The sequence below is a fragment of the Poromitra crassiceps genome (genome assembly GCF_964638095.1).
Source record: "Poromitra crassiceps genome assembly, chromosome: 9".
In the NCBI taxonomy this organism is placed as follows: domain Eukaryota; kingdom Metazoa; phylum Chordata; class Actinopteri; order Beryciformes; family Melamphaidae; genus Poromitra; species Poromitra crassiceps.
The window spans coordinates 43,959,855-43,974,865 of record NC_139630.1 but is presented as its reverse complement, the minus strand read 5'-3'; the positions used below and the strand labels follow the sequence as shown (position 1 = coordinate 43,974,865).

Sequence of the window (15,011 nt, the reverse complement as noted above, 5' to 3'; positions counted from 1 at the left end):
ACCAGAGCTTGTGGTGTATGACTAAAATGTTTTGTTTTTTCCTTTTATTAGTGGCCGGGCCAGCGAAGCGGCACGGCCACTTCTGGGCAGAGTGCTCCTCGCTGTGATGCGTCACATCATTTCCACAATGACAGAGCGAGGGGAACATAATATGACGAGGCCTGGGCACAGTTCCGTAACATCATTCATAAAAGGTCACAGCTAATTCAGACTGAGGTGCGGTCAACTTGGAGCACGCTAGCTATCCAAACAGACACAGACACACCAGCAATGACATGTGTGAGCTGTGAGTGGAAGCTGGATTTGACAGTGAAGATTATAGGGGTTGCAGGACAGATATACTGTATAATTATACAAAACTTTATGTCATCTATTGATTCTTTCAAGGTGTAAAAACCACTTCAATCTCATCGCCATTTCCCACACCACTCTTACATAACAAACTGGAAATAATATCTGTGTAATAAGAATATCTGTATCATCCCAAGTCCATTCCATGTGGAGAGGCTGTACTCCTAATATTGTGTACACTCAGTCTAGATTCTAAAGGAGAAACGGTCCTTCATCTGACACACCTGGGCCCTCATGTGGAAGCCATCTACGCGTGCGACCACTTCTCAGCAAACACTGGGAGTGATCCATTTGTAATGAAGCTGGAGAACGTGCGTATGTTTCCGCTTGTTCATCAATCTACCATCCAGTGTTCCTAGAATGAGGACGTTGTGGTGCCAGTGTCTGTACCGGTAAATGATTCCTCCTGTGTCCTTTGTCTGAGCACAGAAGAGATATCAATGACATTTCCTGCTGCGTTTAAAGGGAAGGTTGTCACCATATACTGTATGGTCAATAGGGGGAGCTGGACTCAGACAAGCATCAGCCCTGCTCAGGTGTCTCTGGCTAAGACACTGAATCCCTGGCAGCTCAAGGGTCACTAAGATAACATGGCCTTATGACCGTCTTGATAAAGTGCCCGCACTCTCTCTCTCTCTCTCTCTCTCCATCTGTCACTCTCTCCTGATGTATACTGTATCATGGCATAGTAACAGAGTAGTTGTTCTGCCATTACTATTAGAAGGCAGCAGATGGCGTAGTGAGTGAGGTGATGGCTAAGACACTGTGGTGTTGTCCTAAGGCAGGGCAGAGGTTGTCAAAGTGGGAGGCGGGCCTCCCCAAGTGGGGTCCAAACAGTTTCAGGGCCTCAGTGAGAGGAAGTGGGGGGAGGAATTACATTAGTTGTCAAAAGGAGATCACATAGAATAGCCTAAATGTGTGTGATTTGGTTGAAGAGATAGTTCAGAGATAGTCGTTTTGGGGATTTTACTGTTTTTCCCACTTTGCCAAAGTCAGAAACAAATACATCCCTTCAGACAGACTTTCTTTTAATACTCTGAAGCTATCTTGTATCAATTGTTGAGATCAAATAACATAATCGTGATCCCATAGGCATCCAGGAATTTAGTGAAACTATAATGGTAGGCAAGTAGGGGGGGGGGGTCTAAAGCCCCTTTCAGATATGCCTTGGAACTCTGCAGTTACCCTGAGGGGACCTGGGTGGCGGTGTATGTATGAAAACAATTTGGAGAGCTATGCACGCTCCCGAGACCCTCCTCGAACCCGATAGTCGAGTCGGTCCCCCTCCCCTCCAGACTGCTGAACATAGCTGAGCTAAGCGAGTGGGAGGAGGCGGGAGAGCCAGAGAGAGACAGGCAGCGTGACAGATTATTATTACATAAATAGTCGATGTGAATGAGCGAGTGAGCAAACATCATGCAGTTTCAGTTTTTCCAAATGAAGCTGGAGATGCTCCGTGTGTCAGCCAACAGGCTATGTGTTGCTTGATTGAAACGCTGGGTTTGATCCATTTCTGCAAAGCTTCACGCAGCACACCACCTTAGGATATCTGGATCTGGTTGCGTTCATGCCTTTGATTTCACGTTTATTATACACAGCGTTTGTGAACGATACACGTGCAGCAGAACCGCAAAATGTCAACACCAAATCCAAGCAGTGTCAAGTCAGTCAGTATAAAACGGAAACTTCCGGGTACAACCTTTGCAATAATGGTAATTCAATTATGTATGTTTAGCAACTTGTTATCAGACTTTGCATGTCGTGCTAGTTTGTTGAATGTCAATGTGATTCACTTTGTGCCATTAAGGCTGTAGCCTATCTGCTCAGACAGTTGTCTTCCATGCATGAAGTGCAGCTGTGTGGTCAGTTTTCACTACGCCCCATTGTGTCATCATGCCCCAATTCACCCCACCCCCGCCCCCACCCCCTCTCTACTCTACACCCAGAGGTGCTCCTCCCCCCACCCCCTCTCTACTCTACACCCAGAGGTGCTCCTCCCCCCACCCTCTCTCTACTCTACACCCAGAGGTGCTCCTCCCCCCACCCCCTCTCTACTCTACACCCAGAGGTGCTCCTCCCCCCACCCCCGCCCCCTCTCTACTCTACACCCAGAGGTGCTCCTCCCCCCACCCCCTCCCCCTCTCTACTCTACACCCAGAGGTGCTCCTCCCCCCACCCCCGCCCCCTCTCTACTCTACACCCAGAGGTGCTCCTCCCCCCACCCTCTCTCTACTCTACACCCAGAGGTGCTCCTCCCCCCACCCCCGCCCCCTCTCTACTGTACACCCAGAGGTGCTCCTCCCCCCACCCCCGCCCCCTCTCTACTGTACACCCAGAGGTGCTTCCCCCCCTACCCCCGCCCCCACCCCCTCTCTACTGTACACCCAGAGGTGCTCCTCCCCCCACCCCCTCTCTACTCTACACCCAGAGGTGCTCCTCCCCCCACCCCCGCCCCCTCTCTACTGTACACCCAGAGGTGCTCCTCCCCCCACCCCCACCCCCACCCCCTCTCTACTCTACACCCAGAGGTGCTCCTCCCCCCACCCCCGCCCCCTCTCTACTCTACACCCAGAGGTGCTCCTACCCCCACCCCCACCCCCTCTCTACTGTACACCCAGAGGTGCTCCTACCCCCACCCCCACCCCCTCTCTACTGTACACCCAGAGGTGCTCCACATGTGTGAAAGCAACATGCCTCATGTCTGAATGCGTACACTTCATGTATCCCCCGCTGCCCGGGTCATGCTCAGGGCAAGCAACCCTGAGCTGACCCAGAGTTCATGTCTGAAAGTGGCTTAAGGGAGTTGGGGGTGGGTCCCTGCTGCCAGAGAAGCTGACATCTGACCTGGAGATGAGGACTGGTGAGCAGGGCCTTGAGCTCCAAACCCTCCTTCTGTTGGCTGGTCTGGAGGATCTTCTGTACCTGGACAGAAAGACAGACAGACAGACAGACACAGTCACAGACAGACAGTCAGGCAGACAGACAGACAGAGGCAGGCAGGCAGACAGACAGACAGACAGACAGACAGAGATAGGCAGGCAGGCAGACAGGCAGACAGGCAGACAGACAGACAGACAGACAGACAGACAGACAGACAGACAGACAGACAGACAGACAGTGTTACGCTGAGGCCAGCTGTGTCACTGCCACTTCGCAGCAGGCACAGGTGACTACAGTCTCTGCCGGTTAAACTTGAGACTTCTTAAGACCATTTTAATGGCAATTCAAACTACGGTAAATACAAAACAAATTTCACCCAAAAATAAACCTGAAGAGTAAAGATTTAAAAAATCTGACTTTTTAAGGCCCTGAATTTAGATAATCTCATGACTATAATAAGGTAGAGGGGCGTGCACAATTACTCAATGCTAGAAATGAGTGTGCGAAGCGCACAATATTTCTAGTTCCATTTCAAACCTGAAGACATCCAAAGAAACCAAAGAAAGGGAATACTTTGCTCACACTTTAAACAATGCTCTGCTTTGATGTCTTGTTTTTGTTATTGTGTTCTCCAGCTATTCTAGTGTATTACAGTGAGATCATAGCATGAAGAGGGCAGAGAAGATGTTGCAGAGTTGCTTTGGTGTGGTAGGCTCAGGCTGACGGCTGTATCTGCCTCGTCACTGTGGGTTTAAGTGTTAGCATTTCATTGACATCAACACATCACCACCAGCCCGAAGCTGTGCCAATGTGTCATTATATGAACTGTAAACACCCTGTAGTCAAAACACATGCTGACAATGCTGTTGCTGGCTGGCTACCTCCAGTAACTAAGCAAATAGAATAAAGAAGATATGATTTGGGATTCTCACAGACTAGAGTCAAGAACAGACAAACACAAACGCATGCACATGCATGTGCACGCACACACACTCACACAGAGTAGTTGGCTACTCTCTAATAAGTCACAGTGGGGTTTCACATTCCAGACAGGAAAGCGCCTCATATTCACTCTACTGTAAAGGGACTTGTTAAGTGCTGTATTCACTCTACTGTAAAGGGACTTGTTAAGTGCTGTATTCACTCTACTGTAAAGGGACTTGTTAAGTGCTGTATTCACTCTACTTTAAAGGGACTTGTTAAGTGCTGTATTCACTCTACTGTAAAGGGACTTGTTAAGTGCTGTATTCACTCTACTTTAAAGGGACTTGTTAAGTGATGTATTCACTCTACTGTAAAGGGACTTGTTAAGTGCTGTATTCACTCTACTGTAAAGAGACTTGTTAAGTGCTGTATTCACTCTACTGTAAAGGGGCTTGTTAAGTGCTGTATTCACTCTACTGTAAATGGACTTGTTAAGTGCTGTATTCACTCTACTGTAAATGGACTTGTTAAGTGCTGTATTCACTCTACTTTAAAGGGACTTGTTAAGTGATGTATTCACTCTACTGTAAAGGGACTTGTTAAGTGCTGTATTCACTCTACTTTAAATGGACTTGTTAAGTGCTGTATTCACTCTACTGTAAAGGGACTTGTTAAGTGCTGTATTCACTCTACTGTAAAGGGACTTGTTAAGTGCTGTATTCACTCTACTGTAAAGGGACTTGTTAAGTGCTGTATTCACTCTACTGTAAAGGGACTTGTTACGTGCTGGCTGTTGTACTTGGAAAATAAGATCACAATCCAAAACTCATAATTCAGATTCTTTCTGTGTGTTTACAGGTGGATGCTGTGTTTTAAGTCACTTCAGGAGGAGTGTAGACTCAACACAGACTCTCCTTTCCTGTCATGGAAAACACCTATCTAAACAAAAGACCATCCATGACTTGTCATATTCCACCCTTCTCCTACTCGGATGAGGAGGGCAGTGCCAGTGATGCAGTTTTATCCCTATCTTTTGGTTCTTGCATTGTTATTTGTCCTGGGTTTCTTATTGGAATGTGATAGTAAATGCATTTTGGAGTGCTTCCTTGGCCTCTGTCCCTCTCCCTCTCCCTCTCCTTGCCTCCTGTTCGAAGCTTAGTTCCTCCATTACACTAATTGAAGCTCTCGCTAACGAGGTGACGCACTCTCCCCTCCCCCCCGAGCGAGCGCTGCTCCTCGGCCCACGCTGCCGTAATCCGCTGGGGTTTCTTTTTCGGGACGCCTAGATCCCGCCTCCTTCCTCGGCTTCCTGCGGTGTGCCCAAGGGCTGCTGGGAGATTAGCTTGCCCAAGGGCCAATCCCAGTGTCCCACAGCAGAGCCACTGAGTTCAGACAGTACACACTGCAGCTCAAACTCTTACGCCTCCTCGCTAAGCACTCTGGGAGCTGTGCCCGGTGGGCGAGTGCACAGGCTGATCTGCTGTACGCAGGATGGAAGGATGTTGTGCATGTGAACTTAAGCAAAAGAGATCATCTCAGACTCTATGTTCTTGACTGGATGTGATTTTGGTGCAGACCCTATATTCGTGACTGGATGTGATTTTGGTGCAGACCCTATATTTGTGACTGGATGTGATTTTGGTGCAGACCCTATATGTTCGTGACTGGATGTGATTTTGGTGCAGACCCTATATGTTCGTGACTGGATGTGATTTTGGTGCAGACCCTATATGTTCGTGACTGGATGTGATTTTGGTGCAGACCCTATATGTTCATGACTGGATGTGATTTTGGTGCAGACCCTATATGTTCGTGACTGGATGTGATTTTGGTGCAGACCCTATATGTTCGTGACTGGATGTGATTTTGGTGCAGACCCTATATGTTCGTGACTGGATGTGATTTTGGTGCAGACCCTATATGTTCGTGACTGGATGTGATTTTGGTGCAGACCCTATATGTTCTGACTGGATGTGATTTTGGTGCAGACCCTATATGTTCGTGACTGGATGTGATTTTGGTGCAGACCCTATATGTTCGTGACTGGATGTGATTTTGGTGCAGACCCTATATGTTCATGACTGGATGTGATTTTGGTGCAGACCCTATATGTTCGTGACTGGATGTGATTTTGGTGCAGACCCTATATGTTCGTGACTGGATGTGATTTTGGTGCAGACCCTATATGTTCGTGACTGGATGTGATTTTAGTGCAGGGTATTTGATATAATGCATGCTGCTGACAGCGGCTGGGTAATAAGAGCATCCATCTATCTGAACATTCTTCTTCTTCTTCACATCAACAAAAACTGTGGACTCAAAGTGGGTCTACACCAGGGGTGCCCAACCTTTTTTGACCGAAGATCTACTTTTCAAGTAGCCAGCCTCCCGAGATCTACCAGTCCAGTTTCAACATCGCAAACGCACACACATGGTTTCCAGCCTGCAGTAACTAACCTCACAACACTTTCTCGTTGTCCCACAACCACTTGACATTAGGGCTGTGAATATTCACTGGCCTCATGATTCGATTCGATTACGATTTAGAGGGCTATGATTCAATTCGATTACGATTATCGATGTATCTCGATGCATCTTAAATCGATGCATCACTTTTTTTCCCCAATACATGATTTATTTTTTCTCACTTTCTTTTTTCTCACTGTGTGGCTACTTTTAAAATAAAAGTGCATTTGGAATTGCATTGTATTATGATCCATAATTAAAATAAACAACTGCATGTACTTCCATTATATTTTATTTGATTATAAAAAAAAAAAAAAAAAATTTTTTTTAATAATCGATTTTTGACGCGATCGACCTGGGGTGAGTCCGCGGTCGACCAGTAGACCGAGATCGACTGGTTGGGCACCACTGGTCTACACCAACATAAAAGCTAGAATGATGTGTATCGGACTTCAACCACAACACTTTCCATACTTTCCAGAGAGGACCTGGAAATGAACAAATGATTAAATTGTTAATACTTTTCCAGACTTTCCAGATCTGCAGAGGAATCCTGCCTCCATCTTGAAACTACTGCCGCTAATGTCAAGTGTCAACACTGGAATAGCAATTCAGTTCAGCACAGTGCCCTGTGAATGAACTGTGCACAGTTCAGCACAGTGCCCTGTGAATGAACTGTGCACAACTCAAAACAGCTTGTTCATCAAAACAAGCTGGAGTCGTACACATCTAATCACACTGTGCCAGTCTGCCTGTGCTGAAAAGCCTGTAATTACACTCTTTCATGTTACACAGATCACAAGTTGACAGTAATCCTAATGAAGTGCGTATTGTGGGAGTAGCCTGTCATATAGATGTATAGCGCTTTCACCCAATTCATAGCATCTGAGCACACGGCGCTCTGTGTGACAGACTGCATCTGAGCACTGGGCTTCTCTGAGGGAACACGAGTCAATTACTATGCTTTTGCGCCGGTGGAGAGTGGCTGGCATGTGTTTTGTCAGCAGGGGAGTCAGGTGCTCCGGTGGAGAGCGGCTGGCATGTGTTTTGTCAGCAGGGGAGTCAGGTGCTCCGGTGGAGAGCGGCTGGCATGTGTTTTGTCAGCAGGGGAGTCAGGTGCTCCGGTGGAGAGTGGCTGGCATGTGATTTGTCAGCGGGGGAGTCAGGTGCTCCGGTGGAGAGCGGCTGGCATGTGATTTGTCAGCGGGGGATTCAGGTGCTCTGGTGGAGAGTGGCTGGCATGTGATTTGTCAGCGGGGGATTCAGGTGCTCTGGTGGAGAGCGGCTGGCATGTGATTTGTCAGCGGGGGAGTCAGGTGCTCTGGTGGAGAGTGGCTGGCATGTGATTTGTCAGCGGGGGAGTCAGGTGCTCCGGTGGAGAGCGGCTGGCATGTGATTTGTCAGCGGGGGATTCAGGTGCTCTGGTGGAGAGCGGCTGGCATGTGATTTGTCAGCGGGGGATTCAGGTGCTCTGGTGGAGAGCGGCTGGCATGTGATTTGTCAGCGGGGGAGTCAGGTGCTCCGGTGGAGAGCGGCTGGCATGTGATTTGTCAGCGGGGGATTCAGGTGCTCTGGTGGAGAGTGGCTGGCATGTGATTTGTCAGCGGGGGATTCAGGTGCTCTGGTGGAGAGCGGCTGGCATGTGATTTGTCAGCGGGGGATTCAGGTGCTCCGGTGGAGAGTGGCTGGCATGTGATTTGTCAGCGGGGGATTCAGGTGCTCCGGTGGAGAGTGGCTGGCATGTGATTTGTCAGCGGGGGAGTCAGGTGCTCCGGTGGAGAGCGGCTGGCATGTGATTTGTCAGCAGGGGAGTCAGGTGTGGCAGATTCACACCTACTCAGACGTGAACGCGAGATGGTTTCCTCTTCTCTGTCACTCTCGCTATGGCGGGCCCAGGACAGGAGAGAGCGCTGTCAGCTGTTATTAAAAGAGGAAGCAGCCGCCGGTGGACAGGGAAATCAAATAAACACACCGATGTGATGCACTTTATAGTCACAGCCCACTTTTATGCTTTGTTTCACGCCTTCCTCCTTATCGTTTCCTGTCCACTCTAAATGTAGAATCTCCCTTTCACACTCAGCATATCCTGTCTTCCTCCTCATCCTGCCATCCTAATTTTCCTCTCTTCTTCCTCCTCCCAACACAACCTACCCTACATCATCTCGTTCCACTTTTTCTCAGCTCGCTCAATTTTCCTGCACGGCCCATCCAGCGCCACAAATCACTCATTTTTGGTTTTAACTCGTTAACCATGTGACAATCTGTACTTCACAATTTTGCCCGTGGAGCTGATTTGTTGAATTAACCATCATCTCACACAAACATATTTCAGCCCACAGCTCAGATGGTTCAGTCCCAGTAGCTCCACAGCTCAGATGGCTCAGTCCCAGTAGCTGGGAGTTGCTTCCCTCACATACATTAGCTACTTTGTAAACACAGGCTAACGGCTAACACAGGCTAATGGTGTCCAACCCACAAACTGGCGAGTACAATAAGAGCACTCGATGCCTTCATGCTCAAACTGCTATAGCACTACCAGGGTTTCCACTGACTGTTCCATAACTTTCCATAGCTGAGTAAGAGCGCTTCCATCCCCTAAACATGTCATTTCCTGTATTTTATTAGTTCTTTTTCAGCTCAGAAAAGTTCTAAGGGAGCAAAAAGTTGGGTTTCTTGTGGAGTTAGACAGCTGAAAACTAGGCAAAAGCTTTTTATTCGTTTTTGCAATAAGTTGTTAATTATAAAATAACACGAGTGTATCATGTAGCCTAACATTAGCGATCATCATCATGCCTATTTAACTTAGCCTGTAAATTTCATGTACATTCAATGTAAACTCTTATTTAACTCCGACTGTAAATTCATGTAAATCCACTGCCTATTTAACGTCTATTTAACTCAGTCTGTAAATCTCATGTAAATCCAACGTAAATTCATATTTATCATCCACAGAACACGTCACCACTCATGTACATATTGTATATATTTACTCGATTTGATTGGATTTGATTGCACTTGCAACTTTGCAAGTTAGTTACTTTAGTTATCTTCCTACTTCTTATCTCTGTATATTGATGTGACCGCTAGGCTGCATACAGACACTAAGACAAATTCCTCCTATGTAACTTGCATACTGTGGCAATAAAAGTGATTCTGATTCTGATTCTGATCTGTCTGTGGACATGCCTGATGGATAGGCGATCTCCCCACCCCACCCCACCCCTAACCTATATTCCTGTACAGCGATTTCTCTGACCTCCCCAGACAACTGATTAAATTCTCTGTCTGGAATGCACCTCTAAAAATGCCATGATCTCCCCCTGCTGCTGCATGCGGGCGTAGGTACCTGGTGGCAGAGGCCGTGAGCCTGGGCGGTGAGCGGCGAGCTGGGGCTCATGTGGGGGGCCACAGCAGCGTGCACGCTGTAGGCCCGCCTGAAGTCCTCCCTGCTGACCAGCTGCAGCAGCAGCTCCACATCCTGCTGGCTCTGGGCGTCCGTCAGGCAGCGCTGCGACCACTGCAGAGCCCCAAGCAGCTCCGCCAGCCCTGAGAGACAGTGAGGAACATTACAAAGAGCAGAAGAAACACACAAGAGAGCAAAGAGATAGTGGCCAGGAGGACACTGAGGGAGATAAGACATGGTGTGTGAGAGAGACACACTTGCCATCTCAATTTTTGAGATCTGAGCCTTACGTTTACATCTACACGTGTCAAGTAAGTGATGCACCATGGATGATAGAAACCCTGTGCCTATAATATAGTCGACTGGATCTTTGTGCTCCCCCACTGGCCTATGACCAAATCCCACCAGAACTTTCTCTCCTGTGTCTCGCCTACTTTCTCTCCTTCGCTATGTCTCACAAGTCTAAGAAAAAAAAAAGTGTAATAAATCTGAATGGGACTACCTGGTTAAGCATGACTGATGTTCAGGATTTACCACAGCAACCAGCAACAAATTGTCTAGTCTCTAGTCACTTCAGTGCTTCCTCCAAGGCTAGTGTGGACACCACTCCATAACAACAACATGGATGGATTTAAACAGCTTATCTTTATAGATTCATGTTATCAGAGGATAGATCTCCTGGGTGGGGGTGGGGGTGGGGGGTGACAAGCGCCTGTGTGTGTGTGTGTGTGTGTGTGTGTGTGTGTGTGTGTTTGTGCGTGTGTGTGTGTGCGTGCGTGAGTGTGTGCGTGCAGTGCAGACATATATTATGTTTATACTTGCCATTAAGCTATGCATTTGATTGATAATCCACATGAAAAGTCCTATAGGCAGGCCTATAGCAGGAAAAGTACTTGTGGTGTTGGTAATGATCAATTGACAAATCCATGATTCCATTATAGCTTAACAAAAGCCTCAATCAACTAATATCAAACAAAATATCAGGATAATTAAACTAAATAACTCGATGCAATCAAGTGAATTCAACTAATTATGGTGAGTGAAAGCATTTTTAAACTTACTGCAAGAACTACACACTTGTCTGCACATTCATTAACATGTGGACACGTGGGAACAATATGCATCTTGTGCACTGATCTCATGTGCATGATGCAATACCATCTGTGGACATGCTCTTAATATAAGACATTGTTCCATTGTCCTGTGGCCACTCCGGAGTCCAGGCCTCCATACTCTACTCTCCAGTCCAGATTTACTCCAGGCCTCCATACTCTACTCTCCAGTCCAGATTTACTCCAGGCCTCCATACTCTCTACTCTCCAGTCCAGATTTACTCCAGGCCTCCATACTCTCTACTCTCCAGTCCAGATTTACTCCAGGCCTCCATACTCTACTCTCCAGTCCAGATTTACTCCAGGCCGCCATACTCTACTCTCCAGTCCAGATTTGGGCCCAGGAGACAGAAGTGCAAAAGATGGACACACTACCCCCCCTCCACTAATGCCCTCTGCTTTTGCCCCTCAACAGTCTTTTGTTCTGATTCCTTTGTTTCACTGAATTGCTGTGAAACTTGCCAGCTCCCTCCTCCCCTTCCCCTTTGACCCCCACAACCCCTCCCCTCCCCCTACAGCTGGGTATCATGTAAAAAATGACAATACCAGTACCCTTAAAGTGATACCGATACCAACAGAGTACTTCATTTGGCACCTTTTTGTGTAGTATAGCCATACTTTTGAAAGTTTTGGTGGCATCTTGGCAACTCCGTCACATACACCGCGCTCGACTTCACCACCACAGACTGTATAGGTCGTAGCTGCTGCGGTAGTGGGCCAATCACAGGCTTCATTAAATCAAAGAATGCTTGCAGTGATTGGCTGCGAGCAAAACCATTACATACAAATAGCTTCTTTTGTTTTCTAGACCTGTGTACAAAACGGATCGAATGCAGACCTTGTTTGACTGGAGGAGTTTCAATAACTTGGTACTGGGTTATTTTGGTTGATAAGTACCGACACCCAGGCCTACCTCCCCCTGCGCCCCCCAAGCCTACCTCCCCCACTGCCCCCAGCCCTACCTCCCCCCCCGCCCCCCTTTCTCTGAACTCACCAGCTGCAGCATCCTGGGTGGCCGAGGCCTTCTCCTTCCCGTCGAAGGTGGGGTTGTCGATGCCCAGCTTGGGGTTCTGTGCCAGCTTCTTGAGCCTGAGCGAGGCGTTGGGGTCGATCTCGTGCTTCGCCCTGCCCTCATCCTCCTTCCTCTTCCTCAGCTCCTCCTGGTAGTGTTGGATCCTCTCCATCTGGGCGCTGCTGCAGCGCGGGGCTTTGCCCATCAGGCTGCTCTCCTCCCCGGGACAGTCTATGGCCCTCTCCCTGTGGGCCTGGCCCTGGCCAGGGCCCCAACAGTTGCCTGGACTGGAGTCCTCTTGTACATAGCCGTTCATGTGGGACGTGATCATCCCCGGTGCAGCAATGTGCAGCTCAACCCGCCCCAGTGTGTACTGAGATCCGCCCCAGCAGCTAGGAGGGACCGGTGCAGACGCTCCTCAGTTCAGGGGCCAGAGCATGCCAGCAGCTAGGAGGGACCGGTGGAGACGCTCCTCACTTCAGGGGCCAGAGCATGCCAGCAGCTAGGAGGGACCGGTGCAGACGCTCCTCAGTTCAGGGGCCAGAGCATGCCAGCAGCTAGGAGGGACCGGTGGAGACGCTCCTCACTTCAGGGGCCAGAGCATGCCAGCAGCTAGGAGGGACCGGTGCAGACGCTCCTCACTTCAGGGGCCAGAGCATGCCAGCAGCTAGGAGGGACCTCAGTTCAGGGGCCAGAGCATGCGAGCGGAAGATGTCATCCTTTTTGTTGTTTCTGGGATTTGTCCTCCTGGAACACAACAAGACAGTTAAGATTCGTCCTCGTCACTTTCAGCATGCCATACCCATCATTTGGACACCTATAGTCGTACAAAGTGACTGATAGCTCAAATGATTATGACAGTAGGTAACTTACACCTTTAATTTCTAATTGATGACACTTTTACATAGTGTGATTTGTAGAGCAGTGGTTCTCAAACTTTTTCACATGAAGGACCCTAAACTGACACAAATTAGAGCACGGACCCTCATTCGATCAGATTTTGTCCCAGGGTCCCCATCTGATAGCACTTTTGCTTTTAGATGTTTTATTACAGAAGGTGTATGAAACCCATGACCAAAATAGTCATACATTCTGTCATTGTGTTACTTATGCATGGAATTATAGTGAGAATTTCCCTTTTTACTGGAGACCCACTGGAAGACCCTAAAGGACACCTGGGGGGCCCCAGACCCCACTTTGAGAACTTAAATTCAGCCTCGTCCACCCTTCTGTCTGAGTACACCTGTCCCCAAATGACCCCACTTTACATGCTTCATCCCTAGCTCTGGAATAATCCATAATGTATATATCTGTGTATGGTGTGGATGACCAAATAAACATGTGACACATCACACATACAGCTACTACCTGATCTGCCATTACTGTGGATTACAGTCTATTTATAGGATCCTACTTGTATTAATCTGGATTAGCAATTTTTGTAGCATGACTATTAGATGTTTGTGCTGGAAGAAATTAGCTTTATTTTACAGCAGAAACACATTTAGCCAAAAGGCAGACACTGAGTGAAGAACAGTGAGCGTGTTGTGTGCAGCCCAAAGAGGAAGATTTAGAAAGCCGTCAGCATAACATCTTCATCTTCATCTTTCACATGACTTGAGCTACAGTTCATATACCATGTCACCTAGCACATGGTAGCCCTCCCCCTCTTCTCCCTTCCTCCCACAGCTAATCACCATATCCCCCCTGGTCCAAGCTCCCAAAGCACTCCCCTGGGGTAGTGTTTAGCTCCAAACCACTAGCCTGCTGTAAATGTTAAATGGACTGCATTTATATAGCGCTTTTATCCAAAGCGCCTACATTCACCCATTCACACATGAAGGTAGCAAGCTGCCACGCAGGGTGCTGGCACAGCCATCGGGAGCAATTTGGGGTTCAGTGTCTTGCCCAAGGACACTTCGACATGCGGACTGGAGGAGCCAGGGATCGAACCACCAACCTTCTGATTGGACTGGAGGAGCCGGGGATCGAACCACCGACCTGATTAGTGGACGGCCCGCTCGGTTCTACCTCCTGAGCCACAGGTAATGTTTAGCTCCCAAACCAATTACCTGTGGTAGTGTTTAGCTCCAAACCACTCCCCTGGGGTAGTGTTTAGCTACAAACCACTCCTCTGTGGTAGTGTTTAGCTACAAACCACTCCCCTGTGGTAGTGTTTAGCTACAAACCACTCCCCTGTGGTAGTGTTTAGCTGCATTTAGAGTAGCAGTGCCTGGCTGACAAACAGCAGAGACACACCTCCTGCGGTAGTGTTTGGCTGTGTTTAGAGTGGTGATGCCTGGCTGACAAACAGCAGAGACACACAGCCAGTGGCCATCTGTTCCTGTGGGCTAAATTAAGCCTGGGATATCCTGCTCTGCTCTGGCTCAGTCGCCGCAGCAGCGCTGGGAAGGGACAGGCTACCTGGGTGGAATGAAAATCAATGGACACACACACACACACACACACACACACACACACACACACACACACACACACACACACACACACACACACACACACACACACACACACACAGGTAGAGGAAGATAAGGGCCAATGTTAAACATGTCTGCTAAACTGAAATGAGCACTTATGGTATCATGTGATGTAGGTTTACACAGGGACAGACAGGGGGCCTAGTCACTCAGTTCACTGTTCAGGACAGTCTGAGCCTCAAAGCCAAATGCAAAACAAGAACATACTAACCTCCAGCCTAACGGCTTGGGAGGATCTCTAGGAACATAGTAGAACTTGAAGACGATTACGGTAAACAGAATATTGTTAGGCCCTACTGCATACATGTCCTGGAGACGCACTACTTCCAGGTTGACTGATTGCAGTTGTTGAAGATCCATTATGA

The 15,011-nt window shown here is 48.2% G+C and overlaps 1 protein-coding gene across 2 annotated transcripts in view; it reads right to left on the bottom strand.

Annotated features, from left to right (window-relative positions):
• pals1b (protein associated with LIN7 1, MAGUK p55 family member b) overlaps positions 1–12,661 on the bottom strand; it is a 22,909-nt gene extending 10,248 nt beyond the window's left edge. For both annotated transcript variants that reach the window (XM_083642650.1, XM_083642651.1), the window contains exons 1-3: positions 12,131–12,661; positions 9,968–10,167; positions 3,196–3,273 (exon numbers count right to left, since the gene is read on the bottom strand). In XM_083642650.1, coding sequence (XP_083498776.1) covers positions 3,196–3,273; positions 9,968–10,167; positions 12,131–12,479 — 627 coding nt within the window. In that variant the 5' untranslated portion in view covers positions 12,480–12,661. The remainder of the gene's footprint in view (positions 1–3,195; positions 3,274–9,967; positions 10,168–12,130) is intronic.
• Between the last annotated feature and the right edge of the window lie 2,350 nt (positions 12,662–15,011).